Consider the following 11,808-nt stretch of genomic DNA (forward strand, 5'->3'; position numbering starts at 1 on the left):
ACCATGGTGACGTCATTGGGGTTTTCCGACCAATGGACGACAACGCCGGGTTTCGTTGCTGATGAGCATATAATGCTTTCGCATTAATAACATTTTCCACCACGTCAGATAACAAGCGACAGCACCAGCAGCACTTCCTTGGCGCGCCTTTGAACTTCGCGACGTCATCTTTAATCCTTGATGTGTGAAATCAATGTTTTTTCCTGGACAGGTAACGGTCCCGCCATTCTGCCCAGCAGGTACTCGAAGTGCAGCCGGCATCACTGATCTCGTGAGAAGAGCGCTAGATGCTTCGAAAAAAGAAGTGAAAAGTGGCGTGCAAAGTCGTAGACGCCGTGCTGCAAAGGGCTAAAGCCCCAACTCGATGGACACATCCTACGCGTACCAGCGGAGCGCCTACGCGCACGGGCGTACGCTGGATACTGTCTGCGCATGCGCAAAGCGCGACGCGCGCGCAGGCGCGAGCAGGTACAGATATCTGTCCATGTCAGATATCCGCGCCTGAGCGCGCGCGCTTGCGCGCGCGTCGGAAGCGGGGTCCGGTTTACAACAATAGGAGGACGGCGGGGGCTCTCGGGGACTCTTTTCTTTATGGCTTGAACCTATCCCAGGTTCCTGGAACGTTTCTTCGCGGTTTAAGTTGTCCTTTCAGCGCCCCCCAAATCCCCTTACTTCACGCTTGAAATTCCTTCGGTCGGCTCGAGAGGGAGAACGCCCCAGCACAGGGAGCATGGAGGTGTATGACTTTTTTCGACGCTTGGCACGGCGCGGCGCTGGGCGCGTAGGCGCTCCGCCGTACGCCTAGGATGTGTGCATCGAGTTGGGGCTTAACAGTGGCCCAAAAACCGTCCCTGTGCTGTACGCTCAACGGTTAAGTTCACCCTAATGAAACGGACACGATCTCGAACAAGTGGATTCTCTTTTTTTTTTATATCGGTGTAGGCCTGTGGAGAAAAACACACCAGATTTCATGGCACAAATGGATTGTCCGCAACAAAGTGGCTAGCGCCTTTAATATCGTGCATCTTCCTTTGTATCATACCTTTGTTTGCCGTGTTCGCCTGAAATAGAAACAAAATGTAAAGCACAGCGAGTATATGCATACATTTACAAACACTTTCTTGTGTAAAGCGCATGTCTGCGTCCAGTACTGAGTACCGGTTTGTCATCAGGGTCCGTAGTATTTACAAAGTTCTCGACGAGCGCACGCAAACACGCCGAGAGACGGGGACAGCACACACAAGACGTCCACACAACCATTGAATGCTCCGCTTCTGCAACATGAGAAATCGTTCCAGCGACTGCTCAACCCTGTATCGCGCAGCGAGCGGGCACTTGACTGTCCGTGAAGTTGACTCACTAGGGAACACACCAAACTGACTCGTCTAGTAGATTAGTCTTGCACCCTTGCAGGAACGGGGCCATTTCTTAACCGGGTGGACATGGCTCCGCTAAAGGTGCACCGAGTACGCCCGGTCACACACGGAAGGAGTGCTTTGCGCGGGCGGGGCCACCTCTGCGACCATGCTCTTTATTCCATTCCGGCGGGGTTCCGAACTGTGCGGCTTCCAAGTCGGCGTTAGTGCCGACATGGTCGGAACCGGAGGACGAGACACCGGCAACGACTGAGCAACCGTGTCCTGCACGGTGAGCACGATTTCAGTGTTCCGCGTGTCACCGCCGCCGTTTGTGGGCGGCGACGGCGCAGCGGCCGTGCTAGGCTTCGCCATGCTGTCGGCAGGTGCCGCCACCGGTGCTGCTGCTGGCGCCGCTGGACCTGCTGGCGCGGGCGCAGGAGGTGCGGCTGGCCCTGCATCCTTTTTCTTTTGTGATGCCTTCTTTTTCGTGGCGGATTTGAGCTTTTCTTCTGTGACGCAGCAAGCGTAGATGAACACAAAGACACCGATGACGATGAACACGACAATAATGGCGATGACAAAGGCTGTCTCGCTGTCCACACCTCTCCGTCCTGGAAAGGGCATTGAAAAAGGTTCAGCTGTTAAACCGCTTGCGGGACTCCTCTCGACTATTTCGTTTTGTACGACTACACTGCTACAGATAGTTCCGATTCTAGCAAAATACAATGGCACATTTCGTTCAAGTTAATCGACATTATTAAATGCTTGAAAACTGAGCTCGAGCTGCTCATCCACATCAGTGCGCAGGCACGTGATGAGTGACGCGTCACGTCACGTGAATGCCATTTTTTTTTTCTTGCACAACCTCTTCACAGAAGAAAAGCAGAACACCACAAATGTACACTCATCACTTACTGCGGGTTTGAATATGCCAAGAGTAATACGAAATGAATAATTTCCGAACCGAACGGAATATTCCTCGATTAGCCGTGCCAAACAGGAACACAGTTCAGACTCGTCATTGCGAAGTTAAAGGAAGCGAATATTTTTTAAACTGTTGTTTCGTTTATTTGGGAAAACCAAACACTGAGCATTGTTTTAAGGACATATTGCACTCATTGCCTTGTGAGCGATATTTATTTACAGAGCATTCAGCTTCAGCACTATAACACTATAATCGACAAATTGGATCGCATGAGACTTCCCAAAAAAGCAAGTGTTCACGAATTTTCAAACAACGGCATTCGTGTTATAGCGAGTAGAAAATCAGCACCATGACAATTCTGCACGCTAGGCACTAAAGCTAGTCAGAATAAAGTCAATACAGCATACTGGTCGAACACTTCCCATTCTACTGTATTAACTTTTTAGAAACTATTGAAACCTTCATTATTGGCACCCGTTTTCGAATAGTTTTTTTTTCTTTTTGTTCACTCGCGGCTAAGCAGAACAAACGCTCCGATTGGGCTGGAAGGCGAAAATATGTGAGTCAGCATTTTCTTATACATAAATACAGCAAACGTGCAAGGATTATGGCATTTCTCGGCGGTAATTTAGCTAGATGGTATATTCCTTTGTATGCACATCGTCTTCGAGTGAGATTGTATCGCCCGCTTTATGAACAAGAGCATGCAAGCGTGCGAAGTTAAAGAATATAGTCCGATTCGATTTTCGGAGGAATATTGGGGCAGCTTTGTTGTTTGACAGGTGAAAGGCCTTATGTGCATTTCATGGAAAATAGGTTTGCCCTCGCGGCAGAATCACTGGAAGGCTATTTTTACGATAGCCCTTGCTAATAACAGGGTGAGCCTTTGTTGTGCTGAGGCCTACTATACATCGTAGAAGTCGAGAGGTTTCAGTTGAGGTTGCTCCTGGCTGCTGGCAGGACTAGCCTTGCCTTGATTGACAGTGTCGGCAACTGGCATGCATGCACCTTTGATCATTTTTAAATGGCTCTACAGGCTATGATACTTTTGGCCTATGCTGCTGACCCATCCAAACAGATAACAGCTTGCCTTAAACGAAAATAAAACCTCTTTGCAGCTTCTTCCGTGCAAAATAAACATCTGAGGAAGTCAACGGTACAGACCTGGGAAGTAATAGCCCGCAGGAACGCTGTCGTACTACGCTAAATACGCGACTGTTGCTAAATACATGACAGTATTCAGGAAAAGGAATGCGTTTTCTGATGACGTAATGGGGTACCGCTATGTCAGTAGTTTGCGTAATTTGCAACAAGATTTGCTCTACGATTTGGTGTACCGTAGTCCCCGCACAAATAGGGATGCCTGATTTGTACGGCTCAATAGTCACTCTCAACGCCTTTTTTGTTCTCGTGGCGACAGCCAAGAGGCAACTATTGCTGGCAGTATGGCCAACTCGTGACGCTACAGTAGCTGGACGCAGCCAACAAATATATGCTATAACAGTTTATATCGGTCGTTCCAGTCCCGATAGGTGACGCGGCGGCAGCACATGTACCATCAGCGTCAAATGAAACGCGAACAAGGGAACTGTAATGCCAACACAAAAGCACAAATATATTAGCTACTCGGGAGAAAATTCAGACGCGGTTGATTAACACTTCTAAAGCACAGTGTATTGCCTTCGATGTGACGCAAATTTGCGCTAGTACTGAGCTTTTTGTGAGTAACATATCATTTTGCAGTTCGTGTTTCAAATTTCTTGTTGGCGTTTTATCTGACGCTGACAGTAAGAGCGCAGCGCATCGAGACAGCCTAACGACATGGCGGAAGAGGCGGTGATAACGCCGCTGCTATCGCGTGCGTCTGTAGCATTAAAGCGGGTTCTTGACGCTGCGTCCCCTTTCATGTGAAATTTAGCGTCTAGATTTGCACCAGTACGTCATTATCATAGGTCAATAAGAGACTACGCTTGAGCTTGGATGGAATAGACGAAATTAGCTTCCGAAATGTGCTTTCGACAGGCAGATGAAAAGAGCCGTGATTGGGTGAGTCGACACAAGCTCTCAGGAAACGTTCCACGTGGTTCAGCCACTTGGCTCATTGCATGCGAGAAACGAATACAGCTGTGAAATTCGTGCCATTCATATCGCTGTTCTGCAGTCGCGATGTGGCCTAGACAACTTACTCTCAATGTGAATTGACGGAAGATGGATGACAGCCGCAACGTGCAACTTTTTCGCGGTGGAGTGCTCACTCAAGATAAAAAAAATTCCCTAGAAACGTACCGTCTTTGCCCAAGGTAACCAGGCAGGTGCCAACAGCCCGGGAGTAAGGTCGCGAGGTGTCATTGCGTTCGCCGGCGCTTGCTCCCAGATTACCACTGGTGACGTTTCTTTGCACCCTCACGCTCGCTGCGTGGATGGTGCGTGGCGTTTATCATCCGCGCAGCGATCGTGAGGGCGCAGGGAAACGGCGTCTGCATATGCACCACAGAATATCACCAGTGCACCTCGTATCCGCCTAGTTTTTAAGCACTGCTCTGCTTTCGTGCCGCTGTGGTTGCCTTAAGTTGGGCCCCTTTAGAGCACCGGCCACGCCTATAGACGTGCGTCGCAGAGACGCGTGGGTGTCATGTGCACTTTTCGCGGTTTCCGGGTGGGAGCAGAGAGCGGGCAAAAGAGCACGTGACAGGCATGCCGCCGTGTGACGTCCGCTTGTGGATGTTGCTGGCGCTCTCTTCAGTCGCGGAGATTCGGTTCCGCTCGCGTGCGCCCTAAGTTCCTTGAGATGCAGCGGCGACGAGAATTGCATTTTTGAAGATCTAAAAAACGGATATGAATATTGCTAACGGTAGCCTACAGGCCTCTCTGTAATTGAGGAGCTAACTGTAACAGGTAAAAAAAAAATCTTCAGTATCAATTAACCAGCCTGCTATAGCTAACACATCATTGCATTATTCTGATACACGCTACCGCTGACAATGCTATGCGAAAAAAAACTGATGCTCTAAGTCAGAAAGACTATTTTTATAAATCGCCACCAGTCTTACGTGAAACACCCTGTATGCAACGACGGCGATAAAGTTTTATAGGAATACTGCCGCGTCTGATAAGATTCTGACTGCACAGCCTTTGCCAAAAGTAACCCAGCAACATGGCTTGTTTGAGACAGCATTGAGCTAGCGATGATGAACCCATGTGTTTCGATAAAGCGGGGCTTGGTATTGAAAACTTTTCGCACCCTACGTTGATCAGTTGACTGGTGTAGCCGAATCTAGTTGCCCTATTCTAAATCGCACGTGAACTGGCTGACGAGCCAATCCAAAGCTTTGAACAGGTTCAGAGCGTCTCTTGAACTCTTTCCTACTGCGTGCGTGCGTCTCAGCGCGGAAAGGAGGCGTAGAAATGAATTTTCGCCATCTATGGTTTTCTGCACGGCGTCTTCCCATTTAGAAGTTCGGGAGCAACACATGAAACAACACGTCCCCTAGCTCCCGTCCTTGTTATTATCGTGCAAGGCAGCCCAGTGATCGAGACTCACGAAGTAGACTATAATAGAAAATCGAACGCCAGATAAAATCAACCAATAAAGTTGAAAGAGGAAGGAGGAAATTGAAACCTTCTAATGTAAACAATATAAAAGCGGCATCACGCTGAAAAAAAGTAAAGACAAATAAGCATCGAGGAAAAATGAGACCCTTTAGGTCTCATGTTTCTGATACGAAAGGTCTCGAAAACATGACCCTGTAAACACTTCATAAGGGCAGGGCTTCTTCAGCCCGTTCGACGCTTCCACACATTACCCTCCCTTCTACTCAATCAACCCTCCATCCCATCTAAGGCTTCTTCTCTTTTCTTACCCATTAAATTATCCTCACTCAACAATTAGCTGCGGTGTACTAACATGTTTACGCGTTTCTCGAAGATAATGATCCCCCCCTTTTTTTTTTCTCTACAGTCTTGCATTTCTCTCCGCATCGCACCACGATCCGTATACCGTTGGCATCCGCGCCGTGCGTCATTACCCAGAATAGAACAGTTTAGCCTCGCTGCCAAAGCACCGCCAAACGAGCTCTAACAAAGCTGGTCAGCGACAGAAAGGGCTCCAAGGACGCCAAGGCCGCGGCGCCGCACCTGTTTCCATGGCGACGCCGAACAATCGCGGGAAGGAAGGCGGTGGCGCTCGTCTTTCAGCTGCTGCCGTGGGAACAGCGCCTGCGCGTGAGAACTCGACTCGCCTGCACGCTCGGCTTCGCGCGGCGGAAATACCTGAGCTTGCCCGTCCGGGAACAACACGACCCGCCGCCAGCCGCAAAGAAAACAACGCCGCAAGTGTCGTCGAGGCAAGGCGAGAACAGTGCCGGCGTCTCTTCCGCCGATTCCACAAGCTGGCCGCGCAGTACGAGTACTACTCCTCTCGCACCTACCTCTTCGCAGCCTGCCCTGTGTATTCGTTGCTATATCTGCGGCGCGATGATCGTGCCGCAAGCTTTCGGGCAGTCACGTGGCTTCACAGCAGCCTGAGTTTAAATCAGTTCGAACGCGTCGCGCACCTTTCGTAATCGCTTTGACAGCCTCGATGAGATTAAAATTGGCGCGCGTAAACTAATTATCAGGGATGGCTGCGCGACTTAAGCCACGCATGGAGCGAAGCCCAATGGGCACTGAAACTGCCGCGGACGTCCTGTGGATGTTTAGGACATCCGTGGGACGTCCAAGGGAGTTTAAATGCCCATTGGGAGGATAAGATGAAGAAAAACAGAGCACTTTATACGTATGAATGCGCCTCATGAAACCCGTAAAAACTGCACAGTGAAAAACGGCTTTATTTTCCTCCCATATAACTGAAGCTAACCGAGTAACAGCGTCCATGCACGCCTACACAAGGAACCGACTTCACTCGATAACTCTCTGGCCGATGCCATATCAAGGGGTGTTAACCAACAGCGCTGAGGCTCAGTCCCGAAACGCGCCTTTTCTCGGGCGCTTTCGCCACTCCGGCGCCGCGGACCAAGCTGTGAAAACTAATTTCCTCGAATTACGAGCTACTTTGAGCTTCACGCTTTTGTTGGACGAGACATTCAGGGATCTGGTACTAAGTGTTTTTTTCACTGAATTCCGCAGTATTTAAACTTCACGGTATTCGCCACGGGCGAAACATTTAATTGCGCACTCCCTATACATTCTCGGTCGCAGTCGGCGTGAGAGGGCCCATTCCGCCTGCTCAATTGCTTTTTTGTGTGCGCACGGGCGGCAAAGCCGGTGTAATAGCGACTTGTTTGAATCTAGCCCTACAAAAAAAAAAAAGCAAGAATAAATTGCAAGCGCCATGACATGCATGTTACAAGCGGTAAGGCTCGTAAGCGAACGCAACAGAAAGGATTAGTCCGTGTCCTCACCTTTATGGAGAATTTGCAAGTTTATAAGTGTGTATTGCTAAACTGTATGATCTAGCTACAATTATTTTTTTTATTTATGACAGCTAGGTACAAACATGATATTGTACTCAATGAGGTCGCACGGAATTTGGTCCGTGTAATCTTATTGAACTGATATTAGCGTCGATTTTTCACTGTGAACTATCTACTCGATCCGTAAGGAAGGCGCGGAATGGAGCTGTGATTTTCTCTCCCTTCTTTTTTTGTTCGTGTCTGCAGTACGAGAACCTACGCTAATCTTGAAATATTTGGCACGCAACTTGCTGAACTACACCAGAACATGAGCATCTTGATATGTAAAATGGTGCATTGCGCGTCTGTGCACGCACTATACTAGCGGTGCGCTCAATAGAACGTGTTCAATGCTAATATAATCAGTGCATTTGCACGCCGAACCCAGCTTAAACCAAACTGACCAGCATAAATTAGAAATCACCAAGAGCTGCACATACGGGAACAAGTTATACTTGAATAGTTACGTCACGTTTTATGCCTTTCAGTTATTTTTTTCTCCTTCCTCAAGATTGCCGCTCCAGCTGATTTGCAGTTTGGTTCAGCATTTTCGCGAGACGATATGGCTACTTTTATTCCTGCATTTGAAGTCTGAGGCATAGCGCGCTAAAGGATTGCCTGACGCTAATAACGTTGAGAGTTCAGGCAAAGTTCGTACCCGGTTTCTCAGCCAAAAGAAACTGCTATAGAAACAGTAATGAGTAATTAAACAAATAGATACGATAGGAGATCGAGACAAAAGCGTACCCAGTGATACTGGACAAGCGCCTTTTTCAACAGGAATTTGTTTATAAACGCAATTTTTTCACATATCATAAGATTCCACTACAACAATCAATATACCCGCAGAACTCCTTACCGCGGGGCTCGTAGTTGTTTTTTTTTATGTTTCAGATTGTCAGAAACGTTTCCTGTTCGTTTTCTATCGCAGTCTTAACTACTCGACCTGAGCGAAGGACACTCTGAAAGAAGAATCCGCCCTCCAGGCGCTCAAACGTTGCACACGCGAAGCCAAAGTGTTTACACTGCGCGGCGCGTAAATTAGCGCGCCCCGAGCGAACGCCGGGGCGTCCAGCCCATCCTCGCGTAGCGCACAGCCCCGTTCTTCGTTAGCGCATTGCACGAGGCAAGCGCTTTCAGCTGGCCCGCTCTCTCCTGGCGGATGTTTTCCGCCAGCTGAGAGTCGGGGGGAGGCGCTGGTGCCCGGGCCCCGCCGGACGTACAACTCACTCTCGGAGCCAGCAAGGTGTGTCGCCTGCACTGTCCCCCCCCCCCCATGCTCGCCTCCGCCTGGCGGGCGCGTCACATTTACGCGCGCCCACGAAACGGTGCGGGCTCGGCGGCGCAAATTTCGAAGCCGATTCGGAGCGCGCGTGCTGCGAACGCGGATCGGGGGCTCATGGGAGCTGCATGAATCCCCTGAATTCGATTAGCTGCGCTGTTTGTCGGAGCGCGCCAGCACGGGACTGAGGGCAGACGCGGTGAGACCAGCAGCGCAGCTTGCCGAACGCAGGCAAATAAGAACTATAGCACTGGCGTATAGGCGCCGCCAAGGTTCAACTGCAAGCAGGGTGGAAAATTGCTTGCGGGATCCAGACAGTGCTGGAGGGGGTTTGTAGACACGTGCGCGCACAACATGCTCGTTACGAGCAAAACAATGGTGTTGTTTTTTCTAGCACTATCTAGGATCTTTCTTCGGAGCCTATACTAAACACGGTCTTTGATTGATCACGAGTAAATGCGCCTCTAGCGCTGCACTTCGGAACCACGTTAAGGTTAAGCTTGCACCGAGAAAACGCGGGTGCACCGCTCCAAGGAGTTGACACAAAGTCCCAAGTTTCTCTTGCAAAGCTCGAGCGCTCCAAGTTTCCGTGAAAACGGACATCAGAAGAAAGACGTGCCATTTTCCCGCTCAATCATGCATACTATAGTCTGCAACTACTGCGGGACGCTGCAACCATATATCTGCTATGTGACAGGAACCATGCAGTGTAAACTTCGTGCACCCCAAGCAAACCATCGCTGCTACGCAGGCTGTCGCAAGCCGGTATGTTGACAGCCTGCGACTGCTTACTGGTGGAATTCTATGCAAAAATTAGTCACCCATTACAACAGGAGCCTAGTGTAATTCAGTGGCTACATGGCTGTGCATTTGCACTGTGCCACCTGCTATCTTCGGCATAAAACAGCTTGCAAGATGAATACACGACAGTGAAGATACGCCGCATTTCAGGGCTCAGCCACTTTAATCGCTATGTTTAATTAAGCTAAGGGCGTACGTGCAGTAGTACCAAAGCTGCATCAACTCTGAATGCTTGCACCAACACAGGCTTTAGCATCGAAACTGTCTCGCATTCAGCCCTGGTTTGCATCCTTGCCGCGTGCGGTCGAGGACGGCGGCAGCTCACCTGGGTGCATGGCTGAGTCCGGGGCGGCCACTCGGAGACCAGGCGTGCGGCGCGGCGCGCATGCTGCGTGTGCGACCGCGCCAGCCGAGCTGCACGGCGTCCAGGTATCCCCGGCGTGACGCGTGCACTAGCCTAGGTGTGACGTCAGCGGATACGGGCGGCAACGATCCGTGCCTGGTTTGCTTTCGGCAGCTCCGTTGTCAAAATTCCCGCACGCAGCGTGATGGCTTCCTCAGTCCTTCACCCGCTTTCTCTTCCGGCTCGTCCGCCGCGGTGCACCTCTGGCGGCGGAGACGACGCGAGTAATGCGACGCCTGTCATTGAGCGGCACCTCGAAGTTCGCGGCCGCCGGTGATGGTGCGCGTCTAATGACAGCCCTGGGCCAGACGCTTCGGGGAAACCGCGCTGACGTGGACGGCCACCCGGCGCCCATCGGACGGCGCCGAAAAAGCAGAGCTCCGTGCCCCGGCGTCATTAGCGGGCGCATTCCACGCATTCTCGGCCGCAATCGGCACGGAAGGGTGCATCGACAGCTGGGCTGGTTTCGGCCACTCCCTGCCGCCTAACCTCTGCCGGGGCCACTCTCCGGTCACGCCGCGAAGGTCAGGAGCGGGCCTGGCCACGGCTTCCGCTTATTCCAGTTTGCGTAAGAAATTACGGAGCCCCTTTAGGACGCAATAAGCACTCACTCGGACGCAGACCTGATGCAGAGTTGCCGCCCGTCAGTGCATATAGCCGCTTGGAGCCAGGCCTGATCGATTCTGGAAAGTTTTGGTCGTGTCGATAAGAGTTGTCCACCACCCAGTGTCATCGTTCTGAGACGTTTTCTTCGTTTTCTTTTTTTTTTTCAGGCGTAGTGACATCCTTCCAAAGAGCTCGGCCGGGTATAAGTGGGCTGCGCGCTAAAGTAGAGAACTAGAGAGAACTAGAAAGCAGAGAGGAGATGACTAGCAGAAGCCCATTCTTAATAAGGTAGAACTTTGGGCTTGTTGGTGCATCACTTTTGAAAAAGACATAGCGCATGAAGACAGGACAGTCCTGTCTTCATGCGCTGTCTTTTTCAAAAGAAGCCTATTCGGTGTTGAAAGTCAAACATCCAGATCTGGTGCGACGTCACTCTCTGCCTGTTCGGCCAATGTATTGCCTGTGTAAATACATTCTGTTTGGCTCTGTTTTCTTACAGGCACAAATTATTGCACTCTTTATTAACATGTTAGAAAAATTTACTATAAAGATAACACTGAGTGATTCGATGTTCGCTATTTCAAGAGTGCATTCTTCAGTTTTTCTAACTTATTTTCTGGCTCCAATTGCAGAGTTCTTCACTGTTGATTATTTCTTGTATTCGGGGACAAAAAAAAATCTTTTCATGGCGATATAATCGTATATCGCTAAATCTCTATCAAAAGACAAAACTGTGAGAGTCGTCATGCAAATTGGTGCGTCGGTTTGGAGAAAAAAAAAGGTAGCTGTCATTAACGAAATGAACTTGCGCACACGCAACCTTTGAGGGTGCGTAGCCTCTTCGCGACATAGGATCTTTTGTGCTGGTGCTACTTATAGAAAAAATCGTGTCACAGGTGCAACTTCAAGTCAACATTCGTTTTAAAATGTCCATATTACGGAGGGGAATTGAACCCGAAAAACCGCCTAACGAACGCAGCGTT

General features: G+C 50.0%; 1 protein-coding gene across 1 annotated transcript; it reads right to left on the minus strand.

Moving 5' to 3' along the window:
- Positions 1-966: 966 nt before the first annotated feature.
- Positions 967-10,396, minus strand: LOC144135777 (uncharacterized). The gene is made up of 2 exons (XM_077668210.1): positions 10,142-10,396; positions 967-1,969 (listed from the first exon to the last, which is right to left on the minus strand). Exons 1-2 carry the CDS (start codon positions 10,149-10,151, stop codon positions 1,452-1,454), a joined length of 528 nt encoding a protein of 175 aa, XP_077524336.1. The 5' UTR covers positions 10,152-10,396; the 3' UTR covers positions 967-1,451.
- Positions 10,397-11,808: the final 1,412 nt, after the last annotated feature.

Source organism: Amblyomma americanum, chromosome 1, assembly GCF_052857255.1.
Source record: "Amblyomma americanum isolate KBUSLIRL-KWMA chromosome 1, ASM5285725v1, whole genome shotgun sequence".
In the NCBI taxonomy this organism is placed as follows: Eukaryota; Metazoa; Arthropoda; class Arachnida; order Ixodida; family Ixodidae; genus Amblyomma; species Amblyomma americanum.